Source organism: Ornithorhynchus anatinus, chromosome 14 (genome assembly GCF_004115215.2).
Source record: "Ornithorhynchus anatinus isolate Pmale09 chromosome 14, mOrnAna1.pri.v4, whole genome shotgun sequence".
Taxonomy (NCBI): domain Eukaryota; kingdom Metazoa; phylum Chordata; class Mammalia; order Monotremata; family Ornithorhynchidae; genus Ornithorhynchus; species Ornithorhynchus anatinus.
In genome coordinates this window covers 39024972-39049029 of record NC_041741.1, presented here as the reverse complement: position 1 = coordinate 39049029, position 24058 = coordinate 39024972, and the positions used below count along the sequence as shown (strand labels likewise).

The 24058-nt window shown below is 41.7% G+C and overlaps 1 protein-coding gene across 1 annotated transcript in view; it reads left to right on the top strand.

Annotated features, from left to right (window-relative positions):
• LOC100075982 (tyrosine 3-monooxygenase-like) overlaps positions 1-24058 on the top strand; it is a gene marked incomplete at its 5' end in the record, with an annotated part of 46661 nt that overhangs the window by 6000 nt on the left and 16603 nt on the right. Inside the window, 5 exon segments of the mRNA XM_039914042.1 lie at positions 3747-3814; positions 4915-4965; positions 13438-13583; positions 20636-20771; positions 22967-23036. Of these exon segments, the coding sequence (XP_039769976.1) occupies positions 3747-3814; positions 4915-4965; positions 13438-13583; positions 20636-20771; positions 22967-23036 (471 nt within the window).

Here is a 24058-nt window from a genome sequence, read left to right as displayed (position 1 = left end):
CAATCAGTCATATTTATTGAGCACTTACTGCAAGCAGATTACTGTATTAAGTGCTTGGGAGAGTACAGTATATAACAAACAATATAACAGAGTTGGTAGACACATTTTCTGCCCACAGCAAGCTTACAGTCTAGTGCTTGGTACAAAGTAAATGCTTATTCAATACCACTAATATTATCATTATTAGAAAAGTTCAGATATCTGCTAGATCATTTGTCACGCACACAATGAGTGCTCATTCAATTAATAATATTTACTGCACATTTACTGCAGAACACTGTACTAAGCAGTTAGGAGAGTACGACGGAATTAGTGGACACGTTCCCTGTCCACAACGAGATTACAGTCTAGAGAATAAATACAGTGGTCACTGTACCTCCGGCTTTTTTGTCCTGGGGTTTCAGCCCAGCTCAATTCCTGGGGTCGGGGCTTCACAGGTGACTTGGTGTCAACTCACTTTGATAAACCATGGAGAAATGTCATCTCTGGCACTTGCCAGAAATCAATCAGCTCCATCTTTGGAGCTCATCTTACTCTATCAGGCAGAAGATGGGGTTAGGGCTGCACACATCCATCAATCAATCATATTTATTGAGCACTTACTGTGAGCAGAGCCCTGTACTGAGTGCTTGGGAGAGTACAATTTAACAGAGTTGGTAGACACTTTATGGGGAAAGTAGTAGATAGGGAAGAAAATAGTTCTAATTGCGATCTGCCCAAGAAACAGCATGGCCTAGTGGAAACAGCAGGGACCTGGGAGTCAGAGGACCTGGGTTCTAAACATGGCTTTGCCAATTGCTTGCTGTGTAACCTTGGGTAAGTCTCTTAATTTCTCAATGCCTCAGTTTCCTCAACTGTAGAATGAAGTTTAAATACCTGTCCTCTCTTCTACTTAGACTGTGAGCCCCATGTGGGACAGGGATCATGTTCGACCTAATGAACTTATACCAACCCCAGTGCTCAGAACTGTGTTTGACACACAGTAAATAGTTAAAAAAAAAAAAAGATTGTCAGGTGCTCTCGGTGATCTTCACTTTGCAAAGTGAGGTGAGATTTCCCTATGACTTTTGAAGAGCTAGCCAGCTGTTCATTATTTACAGAGTGTATGTCTGTGTTTATTACTTTTTCCTCATTAAATTTTCACTCCCGGAAAGGGGAATATGCCTTGTTCTTCCCTTGCAACGTCACACAATCACACAACTCCTAATACGGTACTTTACCCAGAGACGCAGTAGCCCGCTGTAGGGGCGGGAAGGCTACTGCTCAAGGGCCCGACCCCAAAGCAGGATCTGAGCCAGATAGCCAAGCCCCACTCTGACTGCACCTGGATCTATGACCTATGGGCATTTCATTTTCACCTCAAGCAATTAAGTCCATAGCTCTAAATTGCATATTATACTTTCTTTATATTAATGTCTATCTCCCCCTCTGGACTGTAAGTTTCATTGTGAGCAGGGAACGGGTCTTCCAGTTCTGTTGTCCCAAGTGCTTAGTGTAGTACTCTGCACACAGTGAGTGCTCAGTTACCACTGATGATGCCGATGATGATGATGGTGACTTCTGGGAGCAGTTATTGGATACTTTAATCACAACCTACAAGTGCATTTAGGGTCACTTTCCCCATAAGCATGGCCCCCACATCCAGAGAAGTAGCATGGTCTAATGAAAAGGGCATGGGCCTGGGAGTCAGAGCTCCTGGGTTTTAATCCCGGTTCCACCACTTACCTGCTCTATGACCTATCACAACTTCTCTGCACCTCAGTTCTTTCATCTGCAAAGTAGGGATTTAATACCTGTGCTACCTCCTACCTAGAATGTCAGTCCCAGGTGGGGCTTGATTATTTTGTATCTACCCCAGCACTTAGTACAGTGTTTGGCACATAGTTTAGCAAATACCATGATTATTATTATTATCCCGTTCAACCCCCTACCTGGCTTCACAGAGGCAGGAATGATGGGTAAGGTCCTTCGAGGGCACTAAAAGCTCACCAGAATGTCTCTGGGAGATTGAATTCTTGTAAAGTCCTGAAAAGTCAGGTTCTAACACTAAGCATGTGCACCCTCAGCCAAACGGGCAAGTGAATTCATGCTCACTCCCTGCGCCACCGAGTTAAATAAAATGACCTAGTGCTGAGATTTCTTTTCCTGGGTTGGTCTGATTTTTCAGTCAAAGACTCGATGAAGTTAAACAATTTTCAGCAGAGACTGAGTGAAGAGACTGTTCACTTGTAGACCAAAAGAGGGAGACAGCGTCAATCTAATAATCTCACAAAGGTAGTTCAAGTGACATTATTTAGAGTCCTTAAATCTGTTAAAACAAGGGCCAATTCTCTGCAATATATAATTATCAGACTCGATCATTTCAGTCAGTAAGTATTTATTGAGTATCCACAGAGTACATAACATTAATATTAATTTAATGACATTTCTGTGTGCCAAAGAAGTCCAATAATTGTGAATGAAAGATGCTGGTTTTCTCTATGGACAATTTAATGCCTCTGCTGTATGTTATACCAGTCAGAATTCACAGTTTTTTATGACATGAAAGTTAAGTAAATGACAGCATTGCATTTCTAAAAAAACAAACACAGTAGCAGAAAAGCAGTCAAGGTACATATTTGCCTAAGCGATACTGTGTTAAAATGAAATCAATCCTTCTGTCCCTGGACCTTGAAATTTGGGCTTTTTTTAATTTTAATGTGTTTATATATAAGACAAAAAAGATTAGGATGCCACTTCCAAATTTTACTAAATTAATTTGTTCTCTCTCTGGCCTTTAGCCCGCTCTCTGGGCCTCAGTTTCTTTCTCTATAAAATGAGGCAATAATACCTGCTTCTCTCTACCTCATAGGGATTTTGTGAGGATAAGATGAGATAACCGATATAAAAACCCTTAGGAAAAGTAAAAGCACTATCCAAAATAACAAGGTATTTTTGGCAGCCAAAGACCTCCTTATTGGTTTCTCTCTCCAAGCCTCTCTCCACCTCTCCCCACTTCAGTCTTTATTTATAGCTGCTTAGACCATTGCCTTCAAATACCATTCAGAACACATCACTCCTCTTTCTCAAAAACCTGCAATGCCAACATTTTTCTTTCTTAAAACACTAAAGCTCTTAACCATTGGCTTTCTTTCTCTGTCTTATCTACCCACTCTCTTCTGCCACCGGGCTCAGACTAGTATGTTTCATTCCTTTCAAGCTAACCTTTTAACTGTAATTTATTCACAACTCTCCCACCTCTGGCCCATTTAACCTGCCCTTTCTCTTACCCAGAACTCCCTCTTCACGCAGATGCACCAAGGCATGTCCCTATCTACTTTCAAAACTCTCTGAAAACTGCCCTGCAAGAGTTATTCTTTATCAAATTCTCACCTTCCTGATCATGTCATCCTCTCAGCTCCCTTAGCACTTGGGTGCATCTGTCACTTCTCCACTAGTTTCTTTATTCAGTGACCTACTTTTGCTTTTATCTTTTGTATCTATGATTGTACTTTTTTTTACAAATTGTAGGTTTGCAATTTGTGTCCTCTTGCCTTCATCATTAGTCTGTAGAACAGCATGTGTTCTCAAGCAGCCAGTACATACTAGGCCCTCAAAAAATGCTGATGATGGTGATGATGGAAGAAATCATTCAACTGAGGAAGAAACACAGCTGTATATCACTTCTTTCAGCAAACACAATTGTATCTGAAATGGTGTTATCATTTAAAAAAGTAATTTTTCTGAGTGACTTTCTCCTTCTGTAGGGTTACCGTGACCTAGAATACAGGAAGCGCAGATCTGACATTATGTCTCTGGCTTTTAACTACAGAGAGTAAGTATAATATTACCTAAGACATATGCATTACATATTCATTGAGTAATCTCATTGTCTCTAGAGGTCCTAATCTGAAAGTGGTGGGCCATGACTTTTAGTTGAGGGGTCCAGGAGGGGCAGGGGTTAGAAATTGGGGCATTGGATTCAAGCCAGCAAGCACAGCTGTGCTGAGGGTATGAGAGCCTGGGAAATGAAACATTGATTACACCTGGGATGCCCTCCCAAGCATAGGCAGCTAAGGCAAAAGGGTTGGGGGGAGAGACAGAGAGAGAAGAAAGAAAAAAGAAAGAAAGAAGGAAAGAAAGAAAGGAAAGAAAAAAAGAAAGGAAAGAATGTTTGTGATTAGGACATGCACATAGAGGTAAAGGATAAAATTACCACAACTACCCACACTCCTTTTTACCTTTCCTCCTCCTCCTCCTCCTCCAATAATTCATACCGCTAAGTATTGAGGCTTAGCCTTGTTCAGTTTTTCAGTGGTCCTGGCCTGCAGGGAGAGACAGATATCCCTCTAAACTTCCTGGAAAATCAGCAGGTTTCCTAGCTGGAGGGCTCCAAAATGTAGGTCTTAGCTGATAGAGGACAAGACGCTCTGGAAAATGACTGCTGACTCCCCGTGCCAACCACCTGGGAAGGACAAAAAATCCCCACCAGCTATGGGGTTAAGTAAGATCTACCTGCTCATCACCAAATTTATTTGGGTACAGAGTTGGGCACCAGTAGACCCTTAGTATATTATGCTTATTCATAAATTTGTGAATGTAAGCTCACTGTGGGCAGGGAATGTGTGTTTACTCTTCTATTGTATTCTCCTAAGAACTTAAATAGTGCTCTGTATACAGTAAGCAATCAAATATGATTGACTACATGAATGTGATCACTACATGTATGTGCGTGCATGGGTGTGGGCCTCTGGGAATGGTTGAAAAGACCTGTGAATGACAGGCACCCCATTCCACTCTGGGTAGGTAAAGTTTGCTGTTTAATGGTTTACTCTTTGCCCTACCATACTCAGTCCTAATTCCCAGAATGGAAAATTAATTTCAAATGGAAAATGGAAAACCCTTTAAAAATGTTCTTTTTCTCTTTTCCCCAAGGGGAGATCCTTTACCTAGAGTGGAGTATACATCACAGGAGATCGCCACTTGGTGAGTACTCCTTATTTGCATTTAATGTCAAAATATCTTGGAAATATTTCACTGTATTCAGTAGAGCAGCAGCATGGCTTAGAGGAAAGCCTAGGGGACTCAGAGTCAGAGGACCTGTTCTTACCCAGTTCCAACACTTGCCTGCTGTGTGACCTCGGGTAAGTCACTTAACTTCTCTATGCTTCAGTTACCTCATCTGTAAAATGGGGATCAAATTCCTGTTTTATCTCTCTCTCTTAGACTGTGAGCCCTACATGGAACAGGGACTCTGTCAAATCTAATTATCCTGTATTCATTCAATCACAGTTATTGAATGCTTACTGTGTGCAGAGCAATGTATCTCCTCCAGCTGTTAGTACAGTGCTTGGGACATAGTAGATGCTTGCCTAATATTATTATTACTACTACTAATAATAATGCTTTTTGCAATAGCTGTTGAGAGTGTTGTACTCTACACCAGCACAGTCCCTCCACCCTGAAGACAGGCTGGATTCTGCAGCAGGGAGAGGTGTGTCCATCCACTGACATCCCACAGTGGAGATCTGCATCACGCAGAGAACTAGCTGTTTGTATATCTATGAAAGAGGAAGATATTCACCTAATTCCTATTAAGAAAGTTATTCTGAGTACGGAACAAGCAAAGATGAAACAGTAATTCACTGGTTTCTCCTATAATAATTCCTGTGATTTGAGGATCTTATAGCCCTTTGCAGGCAGGAGAAAGCTAGCATTTTTCTTATATAAATCACTCAGTCAATAGAATTTATTGAGGATTAAAAATGTGCAGAGCACTGTTCTAAGCTTGGAAAAATATAATAGAGTTATTAGACATGATTCTTGCCTTCAAAGAGGTTACACTATTGTTGGGGTAATAGGCAGCAAAATAAATTACAGGTAAAGGGAAAGCAACAGAGCATAAAGATATGTGTGTAAGTGCTAGGGAGGTGGGGAGGAGATGCGACTACCCAAGTGTTTGGGTAAGGCAGCAATGCTGAATTGGTAGGGGGGTGGGGGAATAGTGTTAGGAAAAGAGAGATTAATCAGGGAAGGCTGCCTGGAAGAGATGTCATTTCAGAAGGGCCTTGATGGTGGGGACAAAAGTACTGACTGTGAACATGGAGCAATTCCAGGCAGATAGGAGGATGTGAGCAAGAAGCCTATGGCAAAAAAGATGCAAATGAGGCACAGTGGGTAGGTTGGCTCGAGTGTAGGGAAGTTTGTGAGCTGAGGTGTACTGGGAGAGGAGCAAAGGGAGGTAAGAGAGAGATGAAGTTGATTGAGGAGCTTAAAGTCAATTGTCAGGAGCTTCGACATAATGCAGAAGAGAAAGGGCAAGCTTTAGGGGGTTTTGAGGAATGGCGGGGAGATCTAGGCAGCAGAAAAAAGTGTGGATAGGAGAGAGGAAAGACTGGAGGCAGGGGTGTCAGTGAGGAAGCCGGTGCAGGGGCTGAATCTAGTGTGGTGGCAGTTTGGATGGAAGGAAGAGATTCTGGAGCTGTTGCAAAGAAAGAACTGACAGGATTTGGTGACAGGCTCGAAATGGGGATTGAAAGAGAGGGTGAATCCAAGGAAAATGTTGACGTTGTGGGCTTGAGAGACAGGGAAGAAGGTGGTGGTGCTAACAGTGGTTGGAAAATTTGGGAGGGAAGATGAGGGCTGCTGTTTCTGGAAAATTATTTGCCATGTGCTGCATCCCTGTCCGTGTACTCCCTCGTTGTACTTCGGGCCCCAAAGGGAACTTGAGTGGAAGGGATGAAGGACCACAAGTGGAGCAACTCAAAACACTAGTGCTATAATCCATTCCTTCACTCAGGTCTTGGTCCCAAAATCCTTTTTTTGTCTGAACTGAAGTTTTTCCATTGTTTACCTCGGAAGACTCCATCATCATTATGACCAAGGAACTCAGGGCAGAGAAAGGTCTGCGGTCAAGCAGTTAACTGAGGAACAGAACTAGGGTTAAAATTCCAACAGCGTGCCTTGGTTCCTCCTCAGTTCATTAAGCTTCCACTGCTGATTATCCAAATCCCTAGTTTGCAAGCAGTGAGATGACTTTTAGAAACTAAGCTTCGTGTGTGTGACTTCTACTGGCAGCCAACGCATTTGGCCTGGAACGGTGTGTGGGGATGTTGTTCGCGAGGATATTTAATTTGTTTTCTTTCCTGTTTTTTCCTTTTTTCCCTGCCAATCGGCTATTCTCTATTGAAAGCGAATCCCCAGGAGGGTTCTAAAATGGGTCTTCAGAGAGAGAGCCGTCTGTCTTCTCCACGCAGTGTATCCCAGCACCCCAGAGGGCGGACTCGATAAATCACTTTCCCAAATTAGACCTCCCATTTATTACCACCACTCATTCTGGATGTGTCATAAGGTCATTGACATTACATCACAGAATTATATGGACCCAGCAAAACCTAAGGGGAACTTTGTAACATAGTGCAAATTCCCTCATTGTGCCTCTTGAAGCGTGGTTGGAATCTTTTGGTTCACATTGCAACACGTCTATAAACATAAAAATGAATCAAGGGCAGATACTTTAGCCTCCAAAACAACCACAAGACTGAGACTATTTGAGCCCATACTTTTAGGATTAGCAGGGAAACAAGAGTCATGGAAGCCAAAGGAGAGAAGTGGTGAGATCACCTTAGGAAAGGGACCTGTCTGGAAATGCCCACGTTGGTGTAGAAGTGAGGTTTTCGTAGTCCAAATGCACTGGCGAAACCACTGATTTCCAAACTCCAATCAGTTAATCAGGGGAATGTATTGAGAGCTTACTATCTGCAGAGCACTGTTCTAAGTACTTGAGAGAGTACAATACAACAGAGTTGGCCTGCCCACAAGGACCTTGCTGTCTAGAATGGAAGCTAGAAATTAAAATAAATTATGGGCTAAATTAAATTACATGTGCCTTCTTTCATCTAGATGAATGTTGTTGTTTTTAAATTTCCCAGTGATTCAGCTAAATGTGCTTATTCCTCCCTTTGTTCTGGCACCTGTTCTTCTGAGCATATAGGTGAGAGGGGGATGTCCAAAAACAAATACTCCAGTCATTTTCACCTCTGTTGACTTGTACCCCCCCTCCCCAAGTGCTTAGTACAGTCCTCTGCCTACAGAAAATGCTCAATAAATAAATTGATTATCCACTGAGTGCTATAGAGTCAGATCCTCCCACGGCCTAAACTACTTCCTGGTTGATGTGAGGCACTTTGGAACAGCACTCTCACTTTCAGCCTTCTGGAATGATGATGATGGTGGTGGTGGTGGGAATGATAGGGATGAGAATGAGGACGGGGGTCTCCTAATGAGAATGACAGATAAGCCTCAGTTCTGAGACTTCAGGCATGAGAACCTGTGTGAAGAATTTGATTATAATGCTAGAAGTTTGTGCAGTATCACTGGCTCTCAGCCTCTCAATTGTGTACCCACCTGGGCAATGTTCCGTCATCTATTGCTTCTTCCTTCTGTCATTCATCTTCCGACATAATGAGAAAGGCTCTTCTAAACTGGACTGACCTTTGGAGAAAATGATAGATAGCATGTGTGGGACTACAAAAGAAGACTTTGAGAGGGGCAATTTATTTTCAGGATCTTTCTGAGGATTGAATGTGATGAGAGAGAGAGAGAAAAAGACAGAGAGAGTGTGATGATAGGGTCATGACTTCCAAACTTGTTATTCAGTCATAAAGCTACTTGGGACCTTCCAGTTTCACTGTTACAATTGGGACCAATAATTTTGATTAGGTCTAGTTCTGAGGTAGAAGACCATCTAATGTGTTTTAAAATAGGCCTGCAAATTAGTAACTTCCAGGTCTAGAAGACATCAATTTGGTGAAACATTTTTTTAAAAGGGAAGATGTTGTTCATGACACTACTGTTTCTGGACACTGCTGATGCTCATTGCCATCAAGAGCATTTTTAGAATGTTAATTATTATTGCATTTATTAAGCATTTAGTGTATGCTAAGGACTGGGGTAGGCACAATGCTAATCAGCTATTCTCTTTTGAAAGTGCAACCCTGTGCGGGAGGGAGAATGTTAGAAAAATGGGCCTTTAGAGAGGGAACTGTTTATCTTTCCCCCACAGCCCGTCCTAGCATGGGGCTCACAATCTAGTTTATCTTTAATTTACCGAGGAGAAACTGGGACTAGAGAAGTTAATTGACTTGTCCAAGGTCACACAATAGGTTAGTGGCAGACATAGGTCTTGAACCTGGGTCTTAAGACTCCCAAGCCCAAGCTCTTCCACTAGGCCACCCTTCCTCCCCAAATGACACGAGAAACAGTTCAATTTAAGTTAAACAGATTTTGGGTGGATATCCCATTTTATTAGAGCACTAGAGAGTAATACTTCATCGAGTTGAATGGCAAAGATTTGTTTCTACTCCTCAACCTACTCTGAAACTGCTGGGTATAGAGTGAGGAAGATATTATTTTTAACAACTATTACTTCGAATATGTTAGGCTGAAATTTGGCTACAAATTTTGAATTTTGGAAACTTAGAATCTTATTAGGTTGCGGATGTTTCCAGTTGGATATATCTTTCCCAAGTTATAAATGGCAACAGGACAGTACATTACAGTATTTAGTATGTTTGAAAAGGAATTCAGGGGACTATGCAAATAATCTGTAGCCTTTATTAAATATTTTTACTGTGGTATTTCAGTGCAGATTATGTACCCAAACTGTAGATTATGTACCCAAACTGTACACTGTATACACCCCATATGGGGCTCACTGTCTAAAGAATAAGAAAAAGACTATCAGTCAATTGGTGGTATTTGTTGGGCTATTACTTTCTACGATGGACTGTACTAGTGCTTGGGAGAGTACAATACATAAGAGTTGGTTGACATGGCCCCTGCCCTCAAGGAGCTTACAATCTATTTGATTTTATAATGATAAAATTGATCATTACACAATTATTAATCAAAAAGATATGGACAACATAACTCCAATCACAAGGACATTAAATATTTGGAGTTGCCAAACATGATTATCATCCACATAACCTAAAATATTTTAAAAGTGCAATGACTTGTGAATACATTTATGTACTTATTAGGTTGTTATAGCCCCTTCCTCTACTGAATTCAAAGTGATGAAGGAGAAGAAACCTCCACCAAATATTTAAGCATCCCAACATTTCTTTCTGAATGAAAAGTGTTTTATGCTATCAATCAATCAATCAATCATTTAATAATAATAATAATAAAGTTGGTACTTGTTAAGCACTTACTATGTGCAGAGCACTGTTCTAAGCACTGGGTTAGACACAGGGGAATCAGGTTGTCCACGTGGGGCTCACATTCTTCATCCCCATTTTACAAATGAGGGAACTGAGGCACAGAGAAGTTAAGTGACTTGCCCACAGTCACACAGCTGACAAGTGGCGGAGCAGGGATTCGAACTCATGACCTCTGGCTCCAAAGCCCATGCTCTTTCCACTGAGCCACGCTGCTTTTACTAGGTAAAAAGCATTGTACTAAAAGCTTGAGAGAGCATAATACAACAGAATTAACAGACACTTGCCCTGCCCACAGATGAGCTCACATCTTGGGGGGAGGGAAGTGTGTGTGTGTGTGTGTTAAGCACTTTATGTGCTGGGAGAGATTTTAAATTAATCAGGGCAAACGTAATTCCTGTCCCACTTGGGACTCATAGTGTAGAAGTAGGAATTGAGCAGATATTGGGGTGATGAGGGAGGGGAATGAGATATAGGAACATGGGACGATTTGGGTTGATTGATTGGTGGTGGAGGACTGCTGTGGCAAGGAGTCTGTGGACTGAAGCCTTCCCCAACCCAGGGCATTATTGCTGCTGCTGTTGTTGACTTTGTGACCCCGCTCCCACCTCTGCAGACTGCTCCAGGCCAAGCTGGAATTCCTGCCAGGAAGTATTTTCTGAGTGCCATTCTAGAGCTTCTCTCTCCCTCTATACTGAAAGCTCCTCAGCAAGCACTCAATACATACAATTGATTGACTGACTGCCACTCTATGTAGAGATAGACATTATGGGGTGTTACAAAGGAGGACAAGGATGTCAAAGAGTGGGATATCTAATATGGGGAAAAGAAGCAAACACTGAAATCAAAGAATGAACAGAAAAACCAAGGTTAGTAAGAGGAAAAATGAGATAACTACACATTTTCCAAGGTTTTGGCCTGAGGTGGGGGGAAGAGTCAATGCCTTCTCTGTCCCGCCTTCTCTTCTTCCACCCGGGCATCTGCCAAAACCAAAAGTAGAGCCCAGGCACCCTCTGGAACACCTTGGGTACCAAAAAACCCCTTGCTTTATCCCAGCTCAGGACAACACAACCTAGCACAGCCCAGGATTCCTTTCTAGACACTAATGCAGGCAAGCTACCTGGACTGGCTGAGCTTGGCAGCTGAAGGTTAAGAGTTCATTACAATAGCACCAGATCCAAGTATACAGAAATGACTGTTCCTCTAAGATTTTTCTGTTAACAAAACAGGATTCCTGTTTCTTTTTTGTTAATCAGCATAATTTGTCAGCGAACACAACTTGGGATAATAGAGTATGAGCATGCCAAGCAGGGAGCATATTTGCCTATAGATCCGGTGCAGAACCTAATACTCTGAAGCTCAATAAAAATGTTCTTTTTATGATCATTGTTATTGACAAAAGTGATGGGGCCCAAATGCTCTTTGTCCAGGGGTAAACTCCTATGGGAACGCACCCAATAGTAAGCCTGCTTTTTGAGTGAGCTATAAAAAGCAACCTGAAGAGTAATGGAAAAGTAGTTCATGGCATTTGCCTGGAGATTTCCATGTCTAAAAGAAACTGGATGGATCAGTGGAATCTGCTTCTCCACTTTTCCTAATTTCTCTGTGGGCAAAGTCCAGTCTCCCCAGACTTTAGGTAGGCTCTGAACAGTAGCCATTGTCTGATTCAATTTCCTTTTAACTTTCTTTCTGGAGGAAGGAGGTCAGTGAGTGTCACTTAAACCCCTAGTTAACAAATGAAATTTGTATGATGGAAAGGCAGCCATTACCAGATACTGGCTATCACCTCCTTAGCAACAATAGCAGCAAAAAAATACACTACCAAAACAAGCAAAGGTCATTTTCTTTAGTCACTTCCAAGAATGATCTCAATTTTCATAAAACAATGTTTATAAATTAGTTAGAACCCCAGAGCAGTGTGTGAATAGAAAATGACCATTTTTTATAAGGCTTCCTGCCATTATACTATTATTGTTTGCTTTGCAACAGCTACATGCAAGATGTATAAGACCATTCCCAAATCTAGCTGTTTCCTTCATCATCTTCAGTGCTCTCTTTTAAAAGCATCCCTTGTTCTCAAGTGTGTTTTTATCTAGACCTGAATTCTGAATGTGTGCTCAAGTCATTTGTCCGGAGACCTGTTTGGAGTGGATATTTCAGCTGGGCTGAGAGACCAGACTAGGGCCAAGTGAAGGATCACGAGCAATTTACCTTGTTGATTTGCTCCCAGTAGAAAGCCCCAATCCATTTTGAGGCTGAATGATCTGTTTGGATTGCAAATCAACTGGCTAATCATCCAAATGAAGGATATCAGAGGGACAATTCATTATGCAGTTCTAGGCTTTCTTTATCTCCCTTGTTTTAGCCACTTCTGGGGAACACAACCCACTCTTTGTAGAGAAGAGAATTAGGCAAGAGGGAGTGTAGGAGAAGGGCAAGGTGGAGATGAAATGAAATGACTCCTTTTCAAATAAAAGTTTTGTGATCAAAATTCCCCATGAGCTTTGTATAAAGCTGACCTGTCTTTGTTTCACTAGGCTTTTCTTTTGTCTCAGGTGACAGAGTACGTCCATTTCTGTCCAACCCACGTGGTAAACAAAGACTTTGAAGACAGTTAAAGGGTCCCCTTTGAACCATAAGATAACACAATTAAACCTTCAGTTTGAGGAGGTATCGATAGTAGATTGCATCTAAAAGCATCTCCTGCAACTTTGGGAATATTGAAGGCAGACTTTCTAGAACATATCTAAGAAATGAATGACCCAGAAGCCTGTATTTTTCACGTGAAATTATTCATAGTTTTAGTCTTTTTCACAGGTCACTTAAGAAATGGTCTGTCTGACCTTCTGCCATGGTATCCAAAGTGGAACCCTTGGCTTCCAGAAGTTTATAGCTCTGTTGGAGCCTAGGAAAGAGCTAAAAAGCATGGGCCTGGGAGTCAGATAATTTGGGTCCTAATCCCAATCTTGCCACTTACCTGCTGGATGATTTGGACAAATTTCTTAACTTCTCAGTGTTTAAATTCCTCATCTGTAAAATGGAGATTATATACCTGTCCACTCTTATACTTAGTCTGTGAGCTCCATGTAGGGCAGAAACTGGATCTGGCTTGATTATCTTAAATCTACCCTAGCACTTAGTACAGTTTGTTTCACATTGTAAGTGCTTGACAAATACCACAATTATTATTATTCCTCTAGAAGATTACTGCTAATGACTGTCTTGTTCTCTCTAGGGGAGAAGTATATAAGAAGCTGAGCAGTCTCCACCCTACCCATGCCTGTAAACAGTACCTGGATGCTTTTCACCAGCTAGAAAAATGCTGTGGCTATGAAGAAAACAGTATTCCACAACTTCAGGATGTCTCCAAATTTTTAAAAGGTAAGCCACAATTTCCCAGGTCCAGTTAGACCTTGTTTTTGCTAAGCAACATAGATTTGTGAGAGAGTGGCTCCAGTCCCAAATTATAATTCATGCATAGATATGGGTCCAGAGAATCCTCTTTGAATAAATGCCAGATGTTATCAGCAAGTCTTGCTGATGTCTTTTCTGTTCTGGGCTGGTGGGAGGACTTGTAACTAGCACTGCTTGATTATTTATGTTGTCAGATACAGCTGGGAATTTAAATAACCTAAGTCACTGAGCACATACAGAACTTCACCACAATTAAAGGCTTGGATATTGGCTTTCTGTTTGAGTAAAGCCAAAAGTGTCTCTTGAGTTGAAGGAGATTCTTTATTTGCCACATTCAGGTTCAATCTTGTTTTTTTTCTTCCTCTCTCACCCCTCAGAAGTCTCCCTGAGGCAAGGACCAAGCAATTTTTAGCCCCAATGGGATAGGAAGTAGCTCGCTGTCCCTTCACTGGGCCCACTGGATCTCACCTCCTAAGCCCTCCCTAGGTGGCAGGCATTAAGGTCCTTGTAGGCAGGGAATGTGTTTGTTTATTGTTATATTGTTGTACTCTCCCAAGTGCTTAGTACAGTGCTTTGTACACGGCAAGCGCTCAATACATATGATTGGCTGACTGAAACCCAAAGATGACACAGGAGGGATTATTAATCAATCAGTTATATTTACTCAATCAGTAGTAATATTGAGCACCTTTTGTGTGTAGAACTCTATAAGTAGAGGTAGAAGATACAATCTCTGACCTCTATAAGTTTAAAATCTAATGGAGAAAGATAGAAAATAATTTACAGTTAGGAGGAAGAAGTATATAAATAGAAGAGTAGGTAAATGGATGGTACAATGGAGTTACTGGAAGTGATGAGAAGATAAATATTGAGTGGCTGCAAAAGTGATGAGCTGATAGTTGAGAGGTTGTTGAAAACTTTGGGGAATACAGTCTCAGTGGAGTGAAAGTAATACAAGTTGGACTGTAGTGGGCCATAAAGGGAGTTGGAGGAGAAGATGATGATGATGAATAGTTTTTTATTGAGTGCTTACTGCGTGCAAAGCACTGTATTTAGCGCTTGGGAGAGTACATTATAATAATATAACAGACATATTCCCTGTCCTCAATGAGCTTAGAGTCTAGACGGGGAGACAGGCATTAATATAAATCAATAAATTACAGATATATACATAAGTGCTTTGGGGCTGGGAGCAGGAGTGAATAAAGGGAGCAAGTCAGGGCATCACAGAAGGGAGTAGAAGAAAAGGAAAAGCAGGTTTAGTCAGGGAAGGCCTCTTGGAGGAGATATGCCCTCGATAAGGCTTTGAAGAGGGGGGAGAGTAACTGTTTGTGGATATAAAGAGAGAGGGTATTCCAGGCCATAGATAGGACGAGGGTGAGAGGTGGGTGGAGAGAGAGATGGGATTGAGATAGACAACCTATTGCTTAATATGGGGCCCTGCACATAGTAAGTGCTCAATAAATACCATTATTCATTTATTCATTCAATCATATTTATTGAGCACTTACTCTCTGCAGAGCACTGTACTAAGCACTTGGGAGAGTACAATACAACAATAAACACATTCCCTGCTCACAGTGGTTTACAGTCTAGAGCGGGGAGACAGATATCAATCCAGATAAATAAATTACAGATATGTACATAAGTGCTGCCCAGCTGGGAGAGGGGAACAGCAAAGGAAACAAGTCAGGGAGACGCAGAAGGGAGAGGGAGAACAGGAAAGATTGGGGCTCAGTCTGGGAAGGCCTCTTGGAGGAGAGGTGCCTTCAATAAGGCAATAAGCACTGGGGTGGCTACAAGACAATCAGATCAGACACAGTTCCTATCCCATAAAAGGCTTGTGGTCTAAGAAGGAGGAAGAGAAGGCATTTTAATCCCTATTTTAGAGATGATGAAACTGAGGCACAGGGAAGTTAAGTGATTTGCCCAAGGCCACACAGCAAATAAATGGCAGAGCTGCGAGTAGAACCCAGATCTTCTCATTTCAAGTCCTGTGCTCTTTCCACTACCTCATGAGGCTCCTGCTAAACTTGGCAAAATAGATAAATCAATCCAAAGACTTAAAGCAGACTGGGTTCAAATGAGTGTTTATTGAATCTGATGCACCTCTGACCAAATTCCAAAAGACAGATGCAGGACAAGCTCACCCAGATCTTGAAAGTTGAGTGGCATCTCATCTTGTTCAGATAGGGGAAGCCAATTAGAGTGAATATCCTTTCTCTGCTTGCTTTGGTCCTGCTTGTGGAAACGAGAAGCAGCATTGCCTAGTGGAAAGAGCATTGGTCTGGGGCGTCAGAGGACCTGAACTCTAATCCTGACTCCGCCACTTGTCTGCTGTGGGACCTTGGGCAAGTCCCTTAACTTCTCTGTGCCTCAGTTACCTCATCTATAAGTGGTGATTAAATTCTTCTGCCTCCAGCTTAGACTGTGAGCCCTATATGGGATAAGGCTGGTGTCCCACCGGATGATTTTGTATTTACCCCAGCACTTAGAACAGTGATTGACACATAGTAAGTGCTTAACAAATACCATTAGAAAGATGGGGAGGAATATTCAAGCTGGACTCCAGGGAGAGACTTAAATCAACGTATCCATCAGTGGCATTTATCGAGCACTTACTATGTGCAGAGCGCAGTACTAGCACTTGGGAGAGTACAATAGAGTCAGTAGCCAAGTGGAACTGGAAATTTGTTCAGGATACATTCCATATTATCAGTAGTGTCTACAGAATCCCAACTCATTCATGGAGATGTGTTTTTTTTTTCAAGTCATTGCCCTATGAACTATATTAGATAGTTGGAGTTCAAAACTGAAGACAGTACCAACATTTCCCAGAATAGTGATCTATAAGTGTAATATTGCCCAGCAAGTGGAAATCGTGGAACTGGAATACTTGCTTCACATTAAGATAAACAATACCAACAATGCCCTTGAGAAGCAGAAATTATAAAATACCAGAAAGAAAACTTTAGAATCAATTTAGGGAGGCATTTTCCCACTGATTTCAGCTGTTTATAGAAAGCATCATTGCCAGTGAAGGGACAAAAAGTATGAAAGAGTAAATAGTCAAGGTACAAGGCAGGACCTATATCAGACTCAGGACTCTTGGGATAGCAAAAGGGAGTGAACCGGAATGGGAGTGAACCGGCAGCCAGAGAGATGCTCTTAAAGTCAGTGAACATTGTATTCTGTTGTCCTTTCACATGAGTAGTCCCTGAGTTGCCAGAGCAGCTGGGGTAAATCTCAGTGGCAAACTCAGGGGCAAAGGGGACACAGTGGGGAAATGGCTCTTAATAGGAACAGTTTGGGCTTTAGAATTTCAAGAATGAGGGGAAGGTGAGGGAGGGAAATGAAAGCAAGGAAGTGAGGGAGCAAAATGAAGATGTGAAATTGGGATGAATTTTCAGAACTAAATCTGGTTCTAATCCTGGGTCCACCACTTGTCTGCTGTGTGATCTTGGGCAAGTCACTTAACTTCTCTGTGCCTCAGTTACCTCATTTGTAAAATGGGGATTGAGACCGTGAGCCCCATGTGGGACAGACCTCTCCAACCTGATAGTTTAGTATAGCACCTCGCATATAGTAAGCCCTCAACAAATACCATTTTTAAAAAATGCTGAGGCATTGGAAGGAGCTATCTTTTGCTGACTGCAGGGATACCAAACTCTCTGTAACTAATTTTGCATATTAATCAGTCAGTAGTATTTACTGAATGCTTGCTGTATAGAACACATTCAAATCAATCCAGAACATTTTTCCAATGGATTCTAGGCACCTCACCAGTAAGAAGGGAGGGCTGGAGCTTGAAGTGGGAGGAAATGGTCCTTGAGCATGAGGGAAAATGAGGACACAGAGAGGGTCTGAGAAAAAGAAGAGGGAACTACAGTCTGCCCTAGTAAATTCCATTATAAGCTCTGGAGGGACCAGTCTGTAATAGAATAAAGGAAGGAGTCCCTGAGTATGAGGGGTTTAGAAATTGGAATGGTTAATCATGAGGTTTTGGAATCTTCTTTCACTGGCTGTTTTAGCTGTTTGGGATGGTTGAGCTGGGGATGGGGTCAACTCTAAAGGACCCTGCCACTTCCACGTTGTAATGCTTCTACAAATTAGGATACTGGATTACATTCTCCCTCCATTACTTCCTGTGACTTTAAATGACAACCAGAGAGCAGTGATAGGCTGGGAAATATTAAGACCAAGAAGTTGCCCCTGTGCCTTTCCACTGAAGAGCAAAGTGACTTTTCAGATACCATTTCATTTCTCCTCTCATTGTCCTTAAAAGGTAGAGTGACAGATACCATTGTGCCCATTTTACAGGTGAAAAACCACAGGGGTGAAGACATAAAGTAACTTACGCAAGGTCATACAACTAGTCAGGGCCAGTCTTGAACCATATGCCCTGCCTTCAGCCAAATGTTCTTTTTGCTAGACAATGTGATTTCATAATGATGTCTTCACTAGCCTCCAGCTGTGAACACCAGGCTCCTTGACTTGAATAGCTCTTGGGAAACCTGACCCTGTTATGTTTCATGTTCAGATAAAGGGAACAGGGTTGAAATGGCCCAGTCTAGTGAGTATCTAACTGAGGAGCATCCCGGTCTGGATTTGGGGCGATTGTTTTTGTTTTTACTTTCAGGGGTTAAATAGGCAGAGGCAGACACTATTGTTTCTTTCTAGGGAAACAGTTTGGGCTTGGGAATTAGCTCTGCAACACAGCTGGAACTCATTAGCACCAAAGTGTTTTAAGTAAAATGTCTGTTTTATTTAGGCCCTTGCGAAGGTTTCCTTAGGCCAAGAATGAAACCTTGTTCATCCACTAGAAGTTCTCTTCGGGCAGCTCTTCAAAGCCTGTTTTTCAGACCAGCCTAGGCCAGCCCCTCTTCCACTTCTTCTCTTCCGCTGACCGCCCCCCCTCCCTCCCCTCCCACATCCCAACCTTTCTCCTGCTCTTGTCCAATTCTATTCTCTCCCTTTGAAAAAAAAGAAAAAGGATTCTTCCTGGCAAATGAAAGAGGCTTTTTATTTAATAATATGGAAACCTGAGTAACTAAACAAAAGAGACATTCACTTCTCCTGCTAATGGTAATCCAAAAATCTTTCCTATTCCTGAGGGTGGATTGGGATAAATGTTTGAAAACAGAACATTGTTACTAAACACACAAAGATACATGAACTGTATTCAAGTTAAGGGCAGGTCAAGGCATAAAATGGAAAGTACAGGCTTGGGCAATTATCTAGATAATTCGGGTTATCAACACACATCTCTTTCAGTTGTCTAGGGAATTCAGGCAGAAGCAGAATGGGGTTTTTGCCTGACTGATCTGGGGAATTTGGATTATGTGAACCTCTGCTGAGGCCCTCTTGAATTCTGCTCTAAGGGCCTTGAGAACTTCTAAATTAACAAAACGCACCCATTTGGGGTTTTGAAATTGCAGTTGAAGAATAGTGGCATTATTGCAGAAATTGAAAGATGAGAAGAGATGGTACTTCATCAGAGATCAGACTCTTAACGGCAAAGTGGAGATCAGAATTCATCTTTTTTTCTAGGTTGGGGCTCTAGGAAAGTGGCCCATATTGTTTTTGTTGAGACCCGGGACCTCGGGACACTATTCCTACTTTGATTACCTTCCCCTTTCCCTCTTGACAACCCTGAAAGGGGGTGGGATAGTTTAAATCCCATGGAACTCGGGAACATATGCACACTACCCAACAATTTTCTAGTTTTTGCTCTCTCTTTGTGGGTATTAAAGATCTATCAGAGCTCTCCACATTTTGATCAGTTCTTAGAGGAAATTTCTGTAATAGAGAAGCTGTATTGCCTAGTGAAAGAACAATGACCTAGGAGTCAGAGGACCTGGGTACTAATCCCCGCTCTGCCACATACCTGCTGTGTGATCTTGGATAACTCTCTGCCTCAGGTCCCTCATCTGTAAAAATGGAGATTAAGGCTGTAAGCCCACTTGGATCATGGCCTGAGTCCAACCTGATTATCTTGAATCTACCAACTTGATTTGCTTGTATCCACCGTAGCACTTAGTACAGTGCCTGGTACATAGTAAGTGCTGAAAAAATACCACAGTTACCTACCCCAGCATTTAATACAGTGCCTGGAACATAGTAAGCACTTAAAAAATACCATTTAAAAAAGAGCCTGCCCTAAAGAAATACAATTCCTTCATTAATAAAATCCTAAACAATGTCTCAAATCTACTTTGGTTTTGCAGCCTCCTTGAAATATTTTTTTAGGAGGTAGTGTGTTCATGAGAAAAAAGCATGGAACTGGGAGTCAGGAGACCTGGACTCTAATCTCAGCACTGCTACTGGCCTTATGGGTGACCTTGGCCAAGTTGCTTAACCTCTCTGGATTTCAATGATCTCACTGTAAAGCAAAAGTAAGATACCTGCTCCTCCTTCCTCATAATCCGTGAACTCGATCAGAGACAGCTACTGTGTATGATCTTCTATCTTCCTAATAATAATAACGGTAGCATTTGTTAAGCATTCATTATGTACCAAGCATTGTTCTAAGTGCTGGATCCACACAGTATATGCAGATTTGACACCGTCCCAGTCCCACATGGGGCTCACAGTTCCCATTTTACAGATAAAGTAACCGAGGCCCAGAGACTTTACTGACTTGTCACACAACAAAGTGGCAGAGTTGGGATTAGAACCCAGGTCCTCTGACTCCCAGGCCCATGCTCTGTCTACTAGACCATGCTGCTCCTCTGACCTGAGACTCATCGTTATCAGATGCCTGAATACTTAGATCCTGTCTGCTTTGTTTTGGCTGTGGAATCACAACTTGGAGTAAGCTAGAAAGTACTGGAGGAAAAGAGTCACCAAATAATTATGGCATTTGTTAAGCACTTACTATATATCAAGCACTGCTCCCAGCACCAAAAATGTACTTGCCCTGGCCAGAAACCATATAGGAGGCAAGAACTCTACCACTGAACAGAGTAATGTTATCAGTAAATAAATGCTGAAAGCATTTTCTTTCTTATTCAATGCAGAGAGAACGGGTTTTCAGCTAAGACCTGCTGCAGGGTTGCTCTCTGCTCGGGATTTCCTGGCTAGCTTAGCCTTCCGCGTCTTCCAGAGCACCCAGTACATCAGACATGCTTCTTCCCCAATGTACTCTCCAGAACCGTAAGTTCCCAGAAGCCTTTCCCTTTGACTGGTCTCTTGACAGTGGCTCTCTGGCTTTCTGATACAATTGCTTTTTATTTCTTCCTAAATGTTTTGGGCTCTGTGTGATTACTTCAGGACTCATTCATTCATTCACATTTATTGAGCACTTACTGTGTGCAAAGCACCGTAATAAGCGCTTGGAAGAGTACAATATAACAATAAATGGACACATTCTCTGCCCACAGTGAGCTTCCAGTCTAGAGTCACTTCTTCCCGACCACTCATTTAGGAAGTTGTGCTTCAGCCTCCTTGAGAATCTCCTCAGGAGAAGCTTGTATATGGCCAAAGACCAGAAGGTACAGGTCAGAAGCCAGTTCTCAGAACCCGGAATATATGCCTACGCAAAAATATGGCAAATGTTTTGACTTATATGTTCCAATTCATTAAAGGCTTTTTTTTCTTCTCACTGATTTAGGTTGACGATCTACACCCTCTCAAGCACAGCAAATGCTTCCTGTAGTTTGCTGTTACATTTTAGCAGATTAGAGATGGCTAGAGAGAAAGGGAGATAAAAGCAGTATGGAGGCCACAAAGATGGAGTTTTTCTCTTCTCCTTTAAAAGCATTCTGGGCCTCCAGGTGCACTTTCCTGTTGTTGCACTGTTTCCCTGCCTTGATTGTTCCACTGAAGATTGTGGTGGTAAATTGGAGTTGAGAAATGAGTCACTCAAACGTTTTCTAAGAGGGTGTTGGAATCCTCTCCTTTCCTTTGTGCCACTTGGGTACAGGTAAAGAACACTGCACCTTAAAGCAGGGGTAAAAAGAGCCAATTCTAATCTGATGTATAATAAAAATAACTGAAATTTTGGCTGTCAATATGAAACAGAGACTTTCAGAAGATTTCTGAATCTGGACATGCTGATCAAAATGCTTGTTCCTTTCTTTTGAGCTCTGAGTGTGCTTAGTCAGTATATGCACGATATATGTAAAATGAACTCACAAACAGTACTTTACTATATATTTAATAGACTATTAACCAACTCTGCTTCTATTTTTTGTTAGCCATTGAATGCTGCAAATTAGGTTGTTTGAATTTACAGTAGTGTGTTTGAATGGGAACATTACTTTTTCATCGACCCACATGTGTTCATATATTTATTTTATGGTATTTTTTCAGAGCTCAGTATATTCCAGGCACTGTACTATTACTACTAATAATAATGTTAGTATTTGTTAAGCGCTTACTATGTGCAGAGCACTGTTTTGAGCACTGGGGTAAATACAGGGTAATCAGGTTGTCCCACGTGAGGTGCACAGTTAATCCCCATTTTACAGATGAGGTAACTGAGGCACAGAGAAGTTAAGTGACTTGCCCACAGTCACACAGCTGACAAGTGGCAGAGCTGGGAGTTGAACCCATGACCTCTGACTCCCAAGCCCGGGCTCTTTCCACTGAGCCACGCTGCTTCTCTCGTGCTGGGATAAGTACAATTTAATCCATTTGGATACGGTCCATGTCTCATGTGGGGCTCGAAGTCTTAATCCCCATTTTAGAGATGAAGTAACTGAGGCACAGAGAAGGTAAGTGACTTGCCTGAGATCACACATCAGAAAAGCGGCAGAGCTGGGATTAGAACCCAGGTACTCCTGATATACTCCTATATTAGAAGCTCACTCTTCACCAGCATTGCCTAAGCAGGTTGTAGAGACATTTGTGTTATTGACAGTTTGTTTATATCTCGAAAAGGAGAAATGTGTACGTCTTCCATTTCCTGTTACACTATAAATTCTCAAAAATTAGATCCTAGCTGAAATTCCATGGTGAATTTGCATAAAGTTTAAGATATGTTCTTTTTTTCAACTCACCTATATATACACTCACCATCTCTTGTCTTTTCTGTATCTGTCCATTTTTCTATGTGGTTGATTCTCTCCAATTTCATGAATGGTCCCTTCTTGACCTTCCCTCCTCTCACTTGTCCCTGTTTTCCCAGCTTCTTGCACTTCCGGACTGGGCTTCCCTATCTTTCCAACTGATCTGGGCCCTCTCTCCTGGCTTTGTTCAATAAGGTCTGGGCTGGACTTCAGGCCAGACTAGTTCAGTCCATCTTCTTTCTCTCTTCCCTCCTTCTACCCTCTTCTTGCTGCTCAGGGTAAAATGGAAGATCCAAGGATATTTAGAAGATAAAATCATTCTCTGCTTTATTCTTCTAGTGATTGCTGCCATGAATTATTGGGTCACATCCCCATGTTAGCAGACAAAGAATTTGCTCAATTTTCACAGGTAATTAAATTTTCCCATTCATTTGGGTTTTAACTAACTAGAGTAGCCCTGAAAGGATCAGAAGGCTCGGATAAGGGCTAATTTTAGTTGTAAATGTCCAGTTTGGTCATTCCAAATGGAGAAGTTTCTTTCCAGCACCATGACAATGTTTAATAAATGAATTTCTTCATGTTGCTGAAATCCTCCATTCCTCGCAATCCCAAGGCCAGATGGGGCACGCTCCCTCTGACTAGTGCCTATGTGCATCTCATCCTTGTATTCCTGAAATGATTTTTGAATGGAGGAGCTAGACTGTCACAAGAGTTACACACTTTGTGACAGAGCAATCCTTTTAGAGTGTTTCCTCTATCGTTTGTGCATGGAAAATAAATTCATGGTGGGCCAATTAAAGAGACTCTGTTCTTTATTTTTTTCTGGCATTTTTAAAGAAATGCAGTTCAGAAACTACAATGAAGCAGGAAGCTCTAATTTAAATGAACAGTGTGATCATATCTATTCAATTAAGTTCTTCAAGAAAGGGGGCAGTTTCTTCTACTTTTATTATATGCTCTCAAGCACTTAGTAGAGTGCTCTGCATACAGTAGGGGTCCACTGATTATGATGGTGATCTTGTACCAAACATTGTGTTTTGAGTATCATGCAGTAGACGAGAGTATTTTATTAGATAAATGGAAATTGAAGTTTAAATCAATTAAGGCCTCCATAATCAATGACATTCACTGAGAACTTACTGTATCAAGACCACTATACAAAACACTTGGGAGAGTAGTATACCACAGATTTGGTAGAAACATTCTCTGCCCACATGAGCTTACAGTTTAGAGGAGGAAAGTCAGTAATATAAATACATTAATTACAGGTATGTACATAAATGCTGTGGGGCTGAGGGTACAATGAATATCAACTGCCTGAAGTGTACAGATAATGATGATGGTATTTGTTAAGCGCTTACTATGTGACAAGCACTGTTCTAAGAGCTGAGCATCATAACTTGAACCTCCATGCTAAACTTGATTTTCTTA